The 19,137-nt window shown below is 49.1% G+C and overlaps 1 protein-coding gene across 1 annotated transcript in view; it reads left to right on the forward strand.

Moving 5' to 3' along the window:
- Positions 1 to 19,137, forward strand: part of LOC119431026 (calcium-dependent secretion activator-like) — a 629,635-nt gene that overhangs the window by 577,084 nt on the left and 33,414 nt on the right. Inside the window, exon 28 of the mRNA XM_049657435.1 lies at positions 17,836 to 17,940. Coding sequence (XP_049513392.1) covers positions 17,836 to 17,940 — 105 coding nt within the window. The remainder of the gene's footprint in view (positions 1 to 17,835; positions 17,941 to 19,137) is intronic.

The following is a 19,137-nucleotide window of genomic DNA, read 5'->3' on the forward strand; positions in this document are numbered from 1 at the left end:
CCTGGTAGGGGAAGCAGCAGCTGCCATTGCCGGACTACCAACAACTGAAGCGTCTTATGACAGTGCCATCGATCTGCTAAAGCGGAGGTTCGGGGACAGGAGCCGGATTGTACAGCATCACTTCAGAGCGCTCCGCGAACTGCAGCCCGTGACGTCTCCATCGGCTACGAGGGAGTTGGGCAGGCTGTACGACAGAGTCCAGCTGAATGTCCGCTGCATCAACGTCCTAGAAGTTCCAACAAGCAATTTTGCAGCGATGCTCTGCGACGTTCTGCTTCAATCTCTGCCACAAGAAATCATCGTGGCGTACCACCGCCATAGCCAGGATGACGCACAAGGCACGGCATCCTCTGCTTCAAGGGAGGCAACCACAACGTCTTGCAAGAAACTCGAGCAGCTCTTGCGATATACACAGATAGAGCTTGTGGGGTCTCACACATCTTGGGACAAAGGAACGACAACACAGTAGTGCAAACAATCAAAAGGGCATTTATTGCACCTTTCATACACTAATGCACACTAGCCGATTTACAACAAATAGAACATTCGCACGGGTGTACGACAAATCAAGGAAGTCCGACTCCCCGCGACCCGATAGCGAGCGAATACGTTTGCCCCATGCTATGACACCATCACCTAGTCGTTCACGTGTACAGTCACGCGAACGGTGGCGTGCTCGAACGATCCTTGTTCGTCCATACCGGTGTCCTGCTCTTAGCCTCGCGCGACGGTCGCGCGAAGCGGGCCGGCGCACGCGCAAAGCGCTCGTGCGTGTTAGCCGCCGATCCCAAGCCCAAGAGGAAGCGCCCTCGACCTTGCTCTCCCAAGTCACCCCGCCGTTCGGCGGCGCTAGCATCGCGACACTCGCGCCATCTCCCGCAATGCACCGCAACCACCACGACCGCTGCCGGGCTTAGCCACGCGGAGAAGCCGGACTACAGGAGGCATGCGGGGAAAACAACATCAGGGGACGCGTGAGAGTCGTGCATCCCCACAAGCTCGAAACAAGAGAGCAGTGTGCTCCATCGGCATCCTCCTTCATAGGCGGCAGGTCCCACAGAAAGCATGTGCCATCGTCATCATTCCTGCATGCATCGGTAGAATCGAAACAAATCCGCAACGATTGTTTCTTTTGCAAATCTACAAGTCGTGCAACCGAGGCATGCAGCGCTACCTTGACCATATCAGAGGAAAAGAACTGGCTGGCTCAAGCTATGCGGTGCTACCGATGTACTATAAAGGGCCACAGCGCAAACTAGTGCCGGCGGAAGTTGGTGTGGGCGGCATGCAAAAGCAGGCATGCTTCAACAATGTTGAACCCAGTTTTTCTAGCGACAACAGCCGAGAAGTCACATAACGTCGTATCTGATGCTACCAAGCCAATGAAGGCAGAGAGTCCGCGGTCGACTGCCGTTACAAGCTGTCAACTTGACGATGCCATTAATTTAGACTTTTCGTTTTTGGATCGTCGGTCCCAATGAGACGTCTTATATCAGAGGCATCTTAGACGGAGGCAGTCAACACAGGTTCATTAAGGAGGACCTGGTGGCGTGGTTGGGACTAAAAATCATTAGAGAGACATGCCTAGCGGTGAACACGTTTGTGTCAGACGCTCCTTCTCGTGGCAGAAATTGCAATGTCGTTGAAGTTTGTCTGTGTAGTCAATTTGATGACACCAAGCACATCATTGAAGCGATAGCCATGCCAGTAATTTGCTACGACATCCCTGCCACGGCTATGGAATGTTCCTTCACAGCAAAATTACGCGAGCAAAGTTACCGCCTGGCGAACGATCGAACTGTGCCTCGAGGATGTGGTGAGAAAGGCATTAGTCTGCTCATAGGATCTGATCAACTCTGAAACATCTTGAGCGGCGACATCATACGCAGCACGGAAGTGCAAGGATTGGTCGCGGTCAAGACAACTCTTGGCTGGACGCTACGAGCTCCTGCCATGAAAACGAGCTTCATAAACGGAACATCCGAAGTGATGGTCTGCGTCCTCCGAGTGCAAGCTGGAGAAGTTAAAGGATCAGACCAAAGCACACTGGAGTCCTTTTGGACGTTGGATGGGCAATTGCGCCAAAAGAAGCAACTCATGGGCACGCAGACACGTTGGCTGTTCTCCAACGCAAAATTGCAAAGATTGGAAAGCGGTACCAAGTAGCAGTGCCTTGTAAAGAACCGGATATTGAGCTACTACAAGACAAGACAGCGATACGATACGGCGATTCGGCAGTACATTGTTTCCGGACATGCTGAAGTTGTACTTGACAAGGAATCGATAGATGGCCCTGCGTACTACATGCCACACAGGGAGGTTATTCGTCAGGACCCACAACCAAGCTACGCGTGGCTTTTGATGCATCCTCTCACGTGAAAGGAGAGAGATCTCTCAACAGTTGTCTCGAAACTAGCCCGAACCTAAACCCGGACTTACTGCAGGTTCTCCTTCGCTTCAGATGGTACCTAGTGCCCATGACAGCAGACATAGAGAAGGTGTTCCTGCAAGTGGAGATACGAAAAGAGGGCCGTGACCTGTTCACATTTCTGTGGTTTGACAAAAGTCCTGCTGTTCCTTTCAAGGAAGAAGCGGTCGAGGTTTGGCATATGACCAGAGTACCCTTTCGATCTACAGAGTATCTTTGGATCCGACCCTGGCGTTTGTCCCCAGAGAAACTCAAGATCACTCGCACTGAGTTCGAACACATGCTGCAACTTGGCATCATCCGCCCTTCCTCCAGTAATTGGCCATCACCACTACACATGGTGCCTAAGAAGACGGGAGACTGGCACCCGTGCGGCGATTACCGGGCACTAAACAACGTTACAGTTCCTGATTGCTACGCTCTCCCGAACATTCAGGACTTCACGGTAGCGTTGCACGGTGCGACAATCTTTTCTAAGATCGATCTCGTTCACACCTATCATCAACTATAGTTCGCTGAAGAAGACATTCCCATGACCGCCAGCACCACACCCTTCGGTCTTCTTGAATTTCTCCGCATGCCTTTCGGCTTACAGAGCACGGGCCAATCCTTTCCGCGTTTCATCGATTCCGTCACCCGAGGCCTGCCTTTCGTTTTTGCATACATTGACGACCTACTCGTCACAAGCTCTTCCGCAGAAGAACATCTTCACCACTTGCGGTAGTTGTTTTCATGCCTTGCTAGTAAAGGAATATTCATCAATGCCGCCAAGAGCGAATTTGGTCAACCGGAACTCGAGTTCCTCGGTCATATCGTCAACACTAACGGCATTCGACCACTGCCGTCCAAGATTTGCATCATCGAAGACCTTCCCCGACCGACCACACTTGCCAAGCTTCGCCAATTTCTCGGACTTGTAAATTTCTACCGCCGATTCATTCTCGATTGCGCACGACTTATGGCTCCGTTAGACACTCTGCAGGTCAACAACCGTAAACAAGCGCTTCAGTGGACTGAAGAGGCCACCGACACTTTCACAAGAGTCAAGTCTGCCCTCGCCGACGCCACGCTGCTTAGACACCCAAAGCCAGACGCGCCCACTGCCATCATGACCGACGCTTCAAACACCGCCGTTGGTGCCGTTCTGCAGCAATTCATCGACAATGCGTGGCTCCACTCGCCTTTTTCTCCAAGACACTGAAGCATGCGCAGTCCCGCTACAGCGTGTTCGGCCGTGAATTACTCGCAGTTTACCTGGCTATCAGACATTTTCGTCATTTCCTAGAAGGCTGTGCATTTACTGTCTTGACAGACCACAAGCCTCTTGTGCACGCAATGAACCATTCGGCGTTCTGTTACTCGCCCCGCGAGAGTCGACACCTTTCCTACATCTCAGAGTTTACAACAACGTTCTGCCACATCAAGGGCACCGACAACGTTCCAGCCAACGTTCTGAGTCGTGTCAATGCCGTTTCCATGTTGACGTCGGAGCCGTTCATCATCGATTGTCGACTTACTCACCAGTCAACAGCGTGACGACACCAAACTTTGTACACTCCGGAATTCGTCACTGTCCCTGAAATTGGAGGACATCGTTGTGACTCCAGATGGTACGTCTGTCGTCTGCGACACTTCTACTGACACACTTACACAATACATTCCGGCATACTTTCGCAGACATCTACTCGAAGCCGTGCGCAACCTGTCGCATCCTGGCATACGCGTGACAGAGACGATTCTTTCCAGTCGTTTCGTTTGGCCTCGGCTAAACACGCAAGTTCACGACTGGGTTCGCTGCTGTTTGTTGTGTCAATGCTCTAAGATCCAGCGTCATCCCATTCGGCCTGCCAAGTCTTTTCTTCCACCTGATGCTCGTTTTGACACCGTACACCTGGACCGCGTCGGCCCTCTCGCACCTTCGAAAGGTTACTGCTTCATACTGACGTGCATCGACTGGTATACACGGTGGCCAGAAGCTACACCTATATCTGACATCTCAGCACCCACTGTTGCAGCAGCTTTTGTGTCTACATGGATTGCAAGGTTCGGCTGCCCATCCACAATAGTCACCGATCGCGGTTGGCAGTTTGACTCATTACTCTTCAACGAGCTACTCAAACTACTTGGAACGACACTTTTTCGCACGACTGCTTACCACCCGCAGTCCAATGGAATTGTTGAATGTTTTCACCGGCATCTCAATGTCTCCCTTATGGCGCATAAATTGCCGTAGACGTGAGTTCTACATTTGCCTCTCGTCTTACTTGGCATCAGAGCCGCACTCAAGAACGACCTAGGCTGTTCGTGTGCTGAGATAGTCTACGGCACTCACCTACGCCTTCCATGTGATTTCTTTCTCGCCACCAGCAAAACACCTATGCCATCACCTGCCGACTACGTTGCCGAACTGCAAGCTTTCTTCAGCCAGATATGCCCCGTGCCTACACGTTCGCAAGAAGCAAGGTCTCCGTACATTTCTCCCACACTCACCTCTGCTACCCATGCTTTCGTGCATAACTGTGCCGTGTGGAAGCCTTTGCAGCCACACTACTCCGGGCCATAATGTGTTCTCGAGCGTCGTCTGACGACTTTTGTCGTCAACGTCAATGGCCGATCAGACACAATTCACCTGGAATGTCTCAAACCCGCCTACATTCAAGCACCCGTGCCATCGGCCCCACCAATGTGCGACGCAACCCTGCTGCATCCTTCGACGCCGCCTCCGTACATGACACCCAAGACCAACGCCAAGACACGCCGCGTCACGTGGACTTTCCATCGTTCATTGACCTTTCCTCCTCTCTAGGGGGGGGAGCCCTCTGTAGCGGCAGCAGCATCAGCATCGCATGAGAATTACGTAGACGCTCGCGTCTACACGAGATAAAGCCGCTGGCACGCTCCGGCACGGGCAAGCGTTCCGAAACAGATTAAAAATGCTATGCTAAGAGATTGAGTGTCGGTTTGTCCTCTCCCGCGAGAGCCCTGAGACTTTACCAGTCTACATGGTCGCTCGTCGCCACTAATGAGTAGTTTCCAAGGAAGCGAAGGGGGCGTTCATGCGCAGTCAGATTCACACAGATTCACATGCTCAAAAAAAAAAAAAACAACGCCTGCTAAGATAGCTTATTTCTTTACCCATCAGCACTACTTTTAAGACACTAACGCATGTGGCTGATTGCACGCATATTTGGCCTTACTATACTTTGTATCATCATCATCAGCCCGTATATATTGTTACGGGTTGTGTAGAAGGCGTTTATTGCAGGGAGCCGTAGGGCAAGTGGGTGCCGGTACTACACGTCGTCCTTCTCTTCCTCACTGCTCTCCTAATGTTGTTGTTGCTGCTTATGCTGCCACTCCACTACCTTTGACGCACTGTAACATGGCTCCTCTCGCAGACAAAGCCCTCCGGGCGAGTAGTCAGTGGGGCTTTCGTTGAATAAATGGCTTCAGGCGGGCTACATGCGTGATGTCGGTCTTAGATGACCGTCTCCCATTAGAAGTGAGGCGTCCAATTTTATAATTCACCTCGCTGAGACGCTCAAGCACAATAAACGGTCCAACATAGTCAGCGAGCAGTTTTTGACATAGACCGCGTTTACGCACGGGAGTCCATAGCCACACTAAGTCACCCGGATCGTAAGTGACTTGCCGGTGTTGACTATCGTATCGGGATTTGTACTAGAGCACTGCACGGGCCGATTTTTTCAGCCCGGGCCCGGCCCAGGCCCGTTTTTACGTTGGGCGCCCGCCCGAGCCCGATCAAAACTTTTATGGCAGACCCGGGCCCGGCCCGGGCCCGGAAATAATCTACGTTACCCGCCCGGCCCGGCCCGCCACCCCTTTACCTTAGGCCCGAGCCCGACTCGAAACTGGTCCAAACCCGGCCCGAGACCGAAAAATACATGTTTTTCAGAGTTGAGATACCCGAGAATAACTTACGTTACATGCACACCACCAAAAAGCCCGAACCTAGCCCGGGCCCCCGTCAAAATACCCGAGCCCAGCCCGGGCACGGATCAAAAAGCACACGCCGTGCCCGAGCCCGGCCCGAGCCTGTGAAAAAAACTGCTCTACCCGGCCCGGGCTTTCAGGTAAGCCCGAGCCCGTGCAGTGCTCTAATTTATAGTGCTTTTGTGAAGCTAGAGTACGTAATCGAGCAATGCGCCGAGCCTCCTCCGCTCGGCAGAGAGTTTCCGTGATACAAACGCCGTCATGTGTGCCAAAAGGAAAGATAGTGTCCAATGTGTACCTCAGCGGACATGCGTAAAGCAGGAAAAACTGACTGTATCCAGTGGTCTCATGTTGCGCGGTGTTGCGGTGTTGTATGCGTAAGTGACGAACGGCAATACTTCGTCCCAGTTCTTGTGGTCCGAGCTTACGTTCATGGAAATCATGTTCACAAGTGTTCTGTTCGTGCGTTCTGTTGTTCTGTTTGTGCGTTCTGTCAGACCATTGGTTTGCGGGTGATAAGGCGTTGAGTGTCGCAGGTTGGAGGCGCACAAACGTAGAAGTTCTTCAACAACATCTGCTGGGAACTGACGGCCACGGTCGCTAATGATCACTCGAGGGGGACCATGCCGAAGTATAATGCAAGGCAGCATAAACTGTGAAACCTCGCCTGCAGTTGCAGAGGGTAGTGCTGCCGTTTCGCAGAACCGAGTCAGGTAGTCGGCACATACTATGATCCAGCGGTTGCCTGTGGAAGAACGTGGGAACGGTCCTATGGAGATCGATGCCTACTTGCTCAAAGGGGGAACTGGGTGGCACCACAGGCTGTAAGAAACCGGCTGGAGCTGCAGTAGGTCTCTTGTGACTTTGACACTCGGCGCAAGTGGCTACGTATGTCTCCGTGGTCTTGCGCATTTGAGGCCAGTAAAACCTTTTGGCTCGATGGAGTGTCCGCGTGGAGCCTAAATGACCTGAAGTTGGATCATCATGCACGACGCGCAAAACAGAAGAGCGGAGGGCTTCTGGCACCACCAGAAGAAACTGTGCACCTATCGTGGAAAAATTCTTCTTATACAGCAGTCCATCCCGAACACAAAAACTACACGATGTCGACTCTTTCGCGGCAGAGAAAAGTGGCTCTAAACTCGGGTCATCACGCTGTTTTCTTGAGAAGGTTGTGGCATCAGGGAAATCACGGTGTACGGATGCAGTGAGGTGGCCGAAACTGTCGGCGTCGCATTCCGTTGTACTAAGAGGCATCCGGGAAAGGCAATCGGCATCAGCATGTCGGCGGCCACTCTTGTAGGATACAGTGAAGCTGTACTCTTGCAGACGCAGGGCCCATCGTGCAAGGCGTCCAGATGGATCGTGAAGATTCACGAGCCAGCACAAAGAATGATGATCTGTGATGATCGTAAAGTGACGCCCATACAGGTACGACCGAAATCGCTACACCGCAAAAATAACAGCTAGACATTCCTGCTCAGTCAGTGTGTAGTTACGCTCAGGTTTGCTTAATGACCGACTTGCGTAAGCGATGACGTGTTCTTTGTCATCCAAGCGCTGAATCAGAACAGCACCAAGACCTACGCCACTCGCATCTGTGTGGACTTCTGTTGGCGCGGAAGGATTGAAGTGTCGGAGGATCGGTCGCGACGTCAGCAGAAACTTTAGCTGTCGAAAGGAAGCTGAACAATCAGGCGTCGACTCGAAAGCAGCGTTCTTGTGCAGGAGGCTTGTCAAGGGATAAGCGATGTCAGCAAATCGAGGAATGAACCGCCGAAAATAGGGGCAGAGCCCTAGAAAGCTGCGTAGTTGTTTCACAGACTGAATTGAATTGAATTGAATCTTTATTTTCATGTATTATACATGAAGGATGGCGGGAGTAAAAGCTGCATAATAGCAGCTTGACTAGCTCCCATTACCTACAAAAGGGCTGCAAAGCAGTGACATCAAATAGTAAACAAAACATATTATACCAGACAGGAGATATGCAAACTTTTACAATAATTCAGAATTATTACAAAAAAAGTTTTAACAGGATACAATAGTTATTGATAAAGCATCGCAAAATAGAAGAGAAAGGGGAAATCTATACGCATGTTGAAAAGACATAACTAGATTACAGCGATACAATTGGATACATCACACATATAATGAATATCTGATATAAATTAGCAATAAAATTATAAAAACACTGCAATAGCGTCCATTGAAGTCATATTTTCTATGTTTATATTATTACCACTAAGGTAATTTAACATCTTTGGAATAACATTGCATAGCATCTGGTCACCATAGTTCGTACGTGAACGAGGCACTAACCAACGATCATGCTGGCATTTATCATATTTACTCTCAGTGGGTTTTAGGTTGGCTAGATCAGAAATTATTGTTCTTTGTCTGAGTTCTTTCTTTATCACCTTACAAATGTTGTAATTGTAAAGACTCTGCATACCTATTAGCTTATATTTTTCTTGTATATAACTTAGAGAATGATTAGACTCTTTTTTAACAACAATTTTAAGAAATCTATTTTGAAGTCTTGTAAGCTTATCAATGTTTGTTTACGTTGTGGCACCCCATACAAGAAAACAGTAGTGAGCATAGGATAGAAACACCGAATGGTAAATGATAAGCATTGTTTTCAACGGAAGTAGATAATGGTTGCGATAAATGATACCAAGTATACGCGAAGTTTTTGTTACTACCTGCTGTACATGTGTGTCCCATAACATGTTATTCGAAAATGTGACACCTAAAGTTTTAACATGATCGACAATTTGGATAACATCATCATTAAGATACAGAGAAGAAGTTACATGCACCTGCTTGCCTTTTATTCGAAAAATAACCGCCTTAGGTTTTTCTGCATTAATTACTGCATCAAATGCTTCAACAGCCTCTGTCTTCGCAGGGTCAGGCCTGACGCCGTCTTTGTCCACAAGATGTCCCAACACCAAGGCTTGGCGCTCACCAAAATGGCACTTTTTAGAGTTGAGCACAAGACTAGCCTTCTGTATGCAGCTGAGTACAATACCGAGACGCGTGTTGTGCTCGTGAAATGTGCCCCCAAAGATAATAACATCGTCGAGGTAGCACATGCATATCTCCCACTTTAGACCTCGCAGAATGGTATCCATGAATCGTTCGAAGGTGGCGGGTGCGTTGCACAAGCCGAACGGCATGACATTGAATTCAAAAAGTCCATCGGGTGTTACGAACGCCGTTTTTTCCTTATCCTCGGCATGCATCGGGATTTGCCAGTAACCGGATCTCAAGTCTACAGAAGAAAAGTAAGAAGCCGAATGAAGGCAGTCTAAGGCATCATCTATATGCGAAAGTGGGTAGACATCTTTCTTGGTAACATTGTTTAGCCGCCGATAATCGACACAGAATCGCCAACTGCCATCTTTCTTTTTAACAAGAATGACAGGTGCAGGCCAAGGACTCACGGAGTCCTGAATTATCCCCTTGTGCAGCATTTCCTGAACTTGCTCGCCAATTATCTTGCACTCAGTCGGTGATACTATGTACGGCTTCTGTGCGCTGATCCGGTATTTATACGATAGCGTATTCGAGACATCGGAATTTGGGACGTCGTATCAGTCTGGGAAAAGTGAAACACTTGCGAGTGCTTGGATAGAACATCCAATACTCACTTGTGCTGAGCGACTTGCTCACCATCTGAAGTAGTTTCGAGTTCGATGGGCAGGGATGGAGGGACTCGTCTGCAGCTCCGAGTACAGCCAGTAACGCCAGTGTCTCTTCTTTGAAGAGAGCGAGCTTCATGCCAAAAGGGAGAAGTATGGGCTGGGCCGCATAGTTCATTGCCCATAATCCAGAGTGTCCTTCAACTACCGACACTAAACAATGCGGAACGGAAACATTCTTTTTTACACAGGGCCAGATGAAGAGGCTCCGTTGCGGCATCAAATGTGGCAGGGTTGGTACCAGAGCAAATGACCGGAATGCATACAACGCATTGTGGGGACGATGACGATGTCCTCAGAAACACAAAAGGAACCTTCTTCACGTGGCAAGTTCTCCATGAGTCTTGGTATAACCTTGTGTTGTACCGAAAGCTCCCCACTTTGACAGTCAACGGCTCCACCACACGCCTGCAAGAAATCGATGCCTAAAATAACATCATGCGTGGATCGAGGAATAACGGCAAATTCAGTGGTAAATACTTTCCCACACAAACACACATCCACAGTACAAACACCGATCGGGCACAACATGTCACCACTAACACTGCGAAACGTGGAAATATAGTTCCAAGAAAATATCACTTTTTGTCCCAGTAGGGCTTTAAAATTTAAGCTCATCACAGAAATTGTTGCCCCAGTATCCACAAGAGTCATTGTAGGTATATCGTCAACAAGCACGTGAACTTTGTTTTTCAGCATGAGAACTGGCGGAGGAATGTCGGTTGGCAGCGAACGGTATCCAGCGACCTCACCCCCATCGGCCGCACTACCTAGTTTTCCGGTGGTGGGGATAGCAGGCGACGCCGCGGCGATGGAGACCGCCGAGTATGTGGAGCAGGTGGTGGCGTTAAGCTGCGATCGGAGGCTGGCAACGGGTTCCGGAAGCTACCTTGACGAATTCCACGATTGGTTGGCGGGCGTGGAGACCATGACGTGGAGAAGGGTCGATAATTTGACTGGTACGTCGCTCGTGAAGGTTCTTCTCGGAAAGGTCGGCGGCGGTCGCAAAACCTGGCGATGTGGCCAGGGACACCGCAACTATAGCGCACACGAGGAGGCCAAAATTCACGGTGCTGCTCAAAGCCTTCATTTCCGCCAGCGAGCATGGGGTATCTGTCATGATCGCCATATTCTCTGTACCCTGAATAAGTGGTACGGTACCGTTGCTCCGGATAAGAAGTGCGGCGCTGCTGCTCGGTGTTGGCCGGTTGGTGGGTGCAGATGGAAGCACAGCTCTGTAATCGTCCACGTTCGCCGCATTAACAGAGGGCTGCCACGACGCAGATCTGGGCTCGTTGCCTCGCGAGTCGCCGCTACCACAACGGCCGATTTCGTGTCACCGGAGGAGCTCTTCCCGAACTATCTGTCGTATTGCCGACGACAGATCGGATGGTGTGCTCGCGTCAATGCAGGTCAATGTCGGCACATTAGCCAAACGGCCAAATTTCGGTGCCACGTGACGCATCTTCAGTGCTTCAAACGTGCGGCAATGTTGAATGACGCCGGCCACAGCTGTCAGGTTTTCTTTAGCTATTAAGAACTGGTATACGTCTTCTGCTATGCCCTTAAGAAGATGACCCACCTTATCTTCATCGGACATGCTAGAATCCATGAGTCTACATAGCTTGAGGACCTCTTCTATGTACATAGTACAGGTTTCGCCAGAAAGTTGGGCCCTTTGGGACAGAGTCTGTTCAGCTTGCTTCTTCCTCGCTGCGGAGTCCCCAAAGCATTTTTTCAGTTCTTGGACAAACGTATCCCAGGTCGTAAGCGTGTTCTCGTGGTTGTCGTACCACATGACAGCAGTGTTCGTGAGCGAGAACACAATATTTGACAGCTGAGCGACGGAGTCCCAGCTGTTATGTTTGCTCACCCGTCGGTACTGCTTCAACCACTCGTCCACGTCCTCACCACCAGTCCCGGTAAAGCTGGGTGGCTCCTTGTACAGTTGCAAAGAGCCCGTTGGCCTAAGGGGGTTCAGTTTCTCGGGACATGCCTGCTGTTGGGGATGGTGGAAGTCCCGCCAGTTGACAACTGCGACGAAGTTCGGGTGGTAGTGATTCCGTCGTTGGATGCTTAGATACCCAGCACCTCCACCACTCTGTTACAGGGTGTGTAAAAGGCGTTTATTGCAGGGAGCCATAGGGCAAGTGGGTGCCGGTACTACATGTCGTCCTTCTCTTCCTCACTGCTCTCCTAATGTTGTTGTTGATGCTGATGCTGCCACTCCACTACCTTTGACGCACTGTAACAATATGTCCACTACAGGACGAAGGCCTCTCCCTGCGATCTCCAATTACCCCTGCCTTGCGCTAGCTGATTCCAACTTGCGCCTGCGAATTTCCTAACTTCATCACCCCACCTAGTTTTCTGCAGTCCTCGACTGCGCTTCCCTTCTCTTGGTATCCATTCTGTAATTCTAATGGTCCACCAGTTATCCATCCTACGCATTACATGGCCTGCCCAGCTCCATGTTAAGCCTGCCCAGGCCTAACAGTTTTCGTTCCGTCGCTATTTGTGCGGTCCTTAACTTGTTCTTGAGCTCCTTCGTATAGCTGTTTAATAATTTGCTAGCGCAACCGATCCTTGTCTTTTCAGGCAAAAATTTTGCCTGAAAAGCCATTTCTTATGAACCTGGTTGAAATGAAGGTTCCAGTTTAAATTACACGAGAAATAATCTCCCAATACTTTCATACTATCTAGGTACCTCTATTTCTTGTGCTCTAAGGTTTGCTTTAGTTTATTATAATGTAATGTTTACTATAAGTGATTTAGCATGGAAGCTTGGGCATGTTGGTGATTCATTGGAAAAAGACAGAGCACAAAAAAAAGACACGGACACGAGAGAGCGACACGCACGCATGCGTGTCACTCTCTCGTGTCCGTGTCTTTTTTGCGCTGTGTTTTTTTTCCCAATTACTATAAGTTGTGGGGTCTCACATGTTCTCTTGGGACAAAGGAACGACAACACAGTAGTGCAAACAATCACAAGGGCATTTATTGCACCTTTCATACACTAATACACACTAGCCGAATTACTACCAATAGAACATTCACACGGGCGCGCGACAAATCAAGGAAGTCCGACTCACCGTGACCCGATAGCGAGCGAATACGTTCGCCCATGCTATGACAGCATCGCCTAGTCGTTCACGTGTACAGTCACGCGAACGGTGGCACGCTCGAACGATCTGTGTTCGTCCATACCGGTGTCCTGCTCTAAGCCTCGCCCGACGGTCGCGCGAAGCGGGTCGGCGCACGCGCGAAGCGTTCGTGCGTGTTGGCCGGCGATCCCAACCCAAAGAGAGAGCGCCTTCGGCCTTTTTCTCCCAAGTTACCCCGCCGTTCGGTGGCGTTAGCATCACAACACTCGCCCCATCTCTCGCGATGCGCCGCAACCACCACGACCGCCGTCGGCACTTAGCTACGCAGTGAAGCCGGATTACAGGAGACGCGCGAGAGTCGCGCATCCCCACATCCCCCCAACCTTAAATCACTATACATACTCCGGCGAAACATGTCACACGGTCTAACTGTTTTTTTTTTTTTTTTGTTCGCACGCGTCGCGAACAAAAGTTAGTACAGGCGACAGTGGCTGCGCCGAGGAAATGTCCACACGTTTTCCACAACATGCGAGCCGACATTGTCTCTGGGGTGCACCGCTGGCGTCCGTTGGTCACAGCATCAGCTCTGCAGATTCGATGGCACGACTCCAGCATAGGACTCCGGAAACGGCGACGCAGAAGTTGGCACGAGCAAGCGTCGCTTGCGCCGACGCGCCCTGCCGGCGAGAGCCGCTGTAGCCGTTGGTGACTGCCGGCTCTTTTCCCAGCCGCCGAGGGTAGCGAGCCGGACGAACTGGCCACAGGCATCTGCATCGCCTGGGCTAGCTCGATTGTAGTCCGGGGCAGCAGTGCTGACGATGTGCAGGTGACAGCAAACCAGGGGTGACTCCGTTCACGCTGCGTACACTCAACGCACTCGACAAACACTAAAGTAGTGCAAGGGAGAGGAATTCTGCATACGCATCGCCCACGTGGTACGATGTTCAATTCGGCTAGCAAAATTTCGGACAGGCATTTCAGATGCTAAGTTCACGTGAACAAAGCTTGCTTTCTTGAGTCGAACGAGTAATTTCAATTCGTGCGAGGCGAACTAAAGAGGGAAGCAATGTGCGACATCTCAACACCACGGTCCACCAGGTTGTGTCCCTCAACGTGCGACAGGCTGCTTTGTTAAGCCTTAGGCCTAATGCGTCGCTACTTTGACAACAACTGGCATCCAAAAAAAAAACACCCAAAATGGGCACAAGAACAGGCAGCCGCGAGGAGACGTTAGCTCTGTGAGGTGGTCCTACTCCGCTCGGTGCACACAGCATCCGAGTTGACGGCGCCCACCGTCCCAGACGGTGTCGGAGCGCCCGGTGCCAGGCCGCAATACCAGTCAGCCCGTAGCGGCACCCGTGGCCCGCGGCCACCCGGCTCCCTGAGCCGCGACTTTCGAAGTCAGAGAGATAGAAGAAGCTATTTACATAAGAAATTCGGACCACCCACGAGGCTTCCGTACTCACTCGCTTCAGGCTTGCCAATGCTCAGCGGGCGATAGGCCTCGCTCTCCCAGGATGCAGACCACGTGGATCTCGTACCGACGAGTGTACTTCAAAACACTCGCGAAAAGGCTTAGCATGTTGAAAAGTTCAAACACGCTACAGCAACCGTCGCCTCGCTCAAGAAAGCACACCGCCGACACTAGCGATCAAAATCCACGCAAGGACTACGCTTCGGTTGAAACATCTCGAACCGAGCAAAGCTGTTAAAATTATCGTCCGATGCCCCAAGAGCCCCACGTTGGGCAGCCAGATGTGCGGTCTCACACGGGCTCTTGGGACAAAGGAACGACAACACAGTAGTGCAAACAATCAAAAGGGCATTTATTGCGCCTTTCATACACTAATGCACACTAGCCGAATTACTACCAATTGAACATTCACACGGGCGCGCAACAAATCAAGGAAGTCCGACTCACCGCGACCCGATAGCGAGCGAATACGTTCGCCCATGCTAGGACACTATCGCCTAGTCGTTCACGTGTACAGTCACGCGAAAGGTGGCACGCTGGAACGATCCGTGTTCATCCATACCGGTGTCCTGCTCTAAGCCTCGTGCGACGGTCGCGCGAAGCGGGCCGGCACACACGCGAAGCGTTCGTGCGTGTTGGCCACTGATCCCAACCCAAAGAGAGAGCGCCTTCGACCTTTTTCTCCCAAGTTACCTCGCCGTTCGGTGGCGTTAGCATCGCGACACTCGCGCCATCTCTCGCAATGCGCCACAACCACCACGACCGCCGTCGGCACTTAGCTACGCGATGAAGCCGGATTACAGGAGACGCGCGAGAGTCGCGCATCCCCACAAAGTTAGCTTCTTTATGTTCAGCTGTCAAATTAAGGTATGTACCTTGTCATTGCAGGTTTTTTAAAGGTTTTATTTGTGTTATATTACCTCTATTGTTTGTTTGTGTTCCAAGGGGCACTGTCACAATAAATAATTCAAGAGACAGTGCACTGCTCTTGTTTTTTCATTGTTTACTATATGCGAGTTTCTTTTTGTCCAATTGAAAAAATAACTAGCATGTCATTGCAGGCAATGCTTTGGGTTGCTTTGCTTGGTATGAACAGGGTCCTTTTATATGTATTTTCATTGTCGCTTCACACAGAGGAGTTGTCCTCCGTGACAGGTCGTAAATAAGTTTTTGTGAAATTGTTACATCATGATGCAAATGTCTGTGGTTTATGTGGCTCTCCTTAGTCATGTTTCAAACCCTTTGTGCTATTAGTGCAATGCCACTCTGTAGATTGCATGCTGAAGCCATTGTAATGCAAAAAAACAACAACATAAGACTGGACAACACGGGCGCTACAATGGCTTGACCAAGTATTAACTAACATGCTCATATTTTGGTTACGGCATGTGTGTTTGAAATGCGTGGTATGCGCTCGACGATGCTTATTGAACGTCAGTGTTTTAGAGAAAGTGGCAGCTCACCAACTGAAGAAACTAGCATTCCTTGCAAAATACTAGAACACATAATTGCATCTAATATTGCCCAGCATTTAGAAAATAACCATTACTTTTTTAGGAAAGGTTTGTCTTGTGAAACCCAGCTACTAGAATTCACTTATGATCTATTTTCTAATATGGATGGTAACACACAGACAGACGGCATATATGTCGATTTTTCTAAAGCATTTGATCGTGTAGCACATTGTCATCTAATTACTAAACTGTCTTCCCTTAATCTTGATTCTCTAACTATATCTTGGCTCCGAATTTTTTATCATCACGCAAGCAGTTTACATGGGTTAATAACACCTCATCTCCACTTTCTGGCGTTACTTCTGGTGTTCCTCAGGGCAGCGTCCTGGTTCCTTTATTATTTCTTATCTACATTAATGACCTTCCATCTCATATATCATCAAACATCCGTTAGTTTGCCGACGATTGCATAATATACCGTAAAATTAAAACTCGGGCAGATCATCTGGTACTACAACAGAATCTTGACACAATTTCATTCTGGTGCTCGAAGTGGCAGATGACGGTTAACGCTGAGAAATGCAAACTAATGACGTTCAGCCGAAAACAGTCAAACTCGACTTACACATACTCTCTTAACAATAAACCCTTATTGGCAACGGACCACTACAAGTACCTTGGCATTAACTTCACTTCTAAACTATCCTGGGCAACACACATTGAAAAATTACCGCTACAGCATCGCGCACACTCGGATACCTGAAACGTAATCTTCACGTGGCGCCATCTATAACACGAAAACTAGCATATCAGACATTTGTTCGTCCACAACTCGAATATGCATCCTGTATCTGGTCACCTCATCAATCATATCTAATCGACTTGCTAGAATCTGTGCAAAACCGCGCTGCACGTTTCATCACCCGTGACTATAACCGCTACTCCAGTGTGACTAACATGAAGGCTTCGTTATCATTACCATCCCTGTAATTACACAGAAAGATAGCCATTCTATGTTTATTCCATAAAGTAATCTACAGCGCGCACGTAAATACTTTGCCACTATCAAAACCTCATCGTATATCTCGCAGGCTTCACAATCAGCATAGTTTTGTTCGTCTTTTTGGCCGCACTCAAGCCTTTAACACATCTGCGCTAGCACGTGCCATTATTCAATGGAATGACCTCCCTGATGATGTAGTGTGTATTCATGATCACGCGGCATTTAGAAATAAAATACTAACCATGTATGACTGTGTTTGTTAACTATTTGAAATCTTGCAATCATGTTTATACATTATATAATGACAGCATGTTGGCCCGTTCAAATATGTATAATACATACTAAGTGTCTTATTATTAGTGTTACACCTATGTTATCTCTCACATTTTTCTATTGCATAACACTTGGTTTTTGAATTTCTTTTTGTTTTGTGTTCTTGTAAAAATTTATTGTATAGTTCCCCTCACATAATACTCCTATGTGGAGCCTGCGAGGTATTTGTAAATAAAATTAAAATAAAATAAAAATAAAAAAACAATCCTAGGTGTATGTGCTCTATTTTTATCCTCGCAAGTTGTACTATACATGCTTGGTTTGCTGCTAAGGTTTCTTCTCAACATGCCTGATCAGTATACATTCAATTTCTATTTGCCATATTTTTCGAAATCCAAATAGCTTACTAACCTATTTGACATCCTGCGGTTGCAGCAATGGTATGCTGCCCAGATGAGCCTGCTGTGTTCGTGGCTTTCGGAGCGTTTGGATCATGGACTTCACTCAATCCAACTGTCAGCACTGCTGCACATTGCTCGGGTAAGAGATTCTGTGCAGGGACGAGACAGATTAATCGTCATATTCTGCAAAATAATTGAGATATTAGCATATTATGCCATGAATTGCATGTGGTACGCAATATTTGTGATATGACGCCGACCGAAAAAAATGTTTGCTCGAAAGCAGCAGGAGCTTGATGTGGGCGAGTTGGTGTAATATACTTGAAGAAAAAAACAGCACAAAAGAGACGACGACGAAAAGAAGACAGGTACAACAGACGGGCACCAATTTAACTAAATTTTGTTTCAGGAAACAAGGTATATGCATCCCACTATGATGCATCCCACCGTGTCGTTTCCTTCCAGCCTGGAGACGAAGTGTTGCTGTGGACTCCAGTTCGCGTTCCTGGTTTATGCGAGAAATTTCAGTCCCGTTTTGTCGGGCCTTACACAGTTCAGGAACAGACTTCGCCAGTTAACTATCGTGTCGCGCCCGTTGTTACGCCTTTGGACGGCCGCTGCCGTACCACAGAGATTGTGCATGTTTCACGTTTAAAGCCTTTCATACGGCGTTCGCCGCCATAGCCAGCGGCCAGGTTGGCCGCTTCCATGCGCGGGGGTGATTGTGTGAGCATTATATTACCGCTTCATCTTCTTCATCTGTATATACTCATCATCATGGTCAGCGCCATTCGCTTCAGCGCGCGACCTGCATAATAAACCGTTGAGGTTTAACAGCTGTCTCGCAGTATATACATGAAAAAAATTAATTACACCACCGTGACGTCATAAACTCCCTATCATCATACCGTATTGGTGAAGCAGCGCGCTGACAAGGACAAAATGGAGAGACACACGACACTCGCTGCAGTTGTATTCTTGTGTCTCTCCACTTTGTCCTTGTCAGTGCGCTGCTTCACCAATACGGTATGAGGATTAATCGCTATGAGGATTAATCACCAACTCGCCCAACTTTCCACATTACTGAACTCTCTATCGCATCAAAAAGGCAATCTCTTTGTCAGCAAGTGCCACTGACGGGCAGCTAATGCGTGTGCCCTCGGCCCTCGCAATGTAAGTAACTTCTAATATCTCCCTTTCTAGTCTATCTCCGGAACGTGCCAGAAACTTGGTGTCATAAAGGTTCGGACGGCATTTGTGACGTTTACAATGTTCAGCCAAATGACCCCCCGCATTGTTATTTACGGCCCAGTTGTGCTCTCGCGCCCTTTCATTG

The sequence above is a fragment of the Dermacentor silvarum genome, chromosome 10, assembly GCF_013339745.2.
Source record: "Dermacentor silvarum isolate Dsil-2018 chromosome 10, BIME_Dsil_1.4, whole genome shotgun sequence".
NCBI lineage: Eukaryota > Metazoa > Arthropoda > Arachnida > Ixodida > Ixodidae > Dermacentor > Dermacentor silvarum.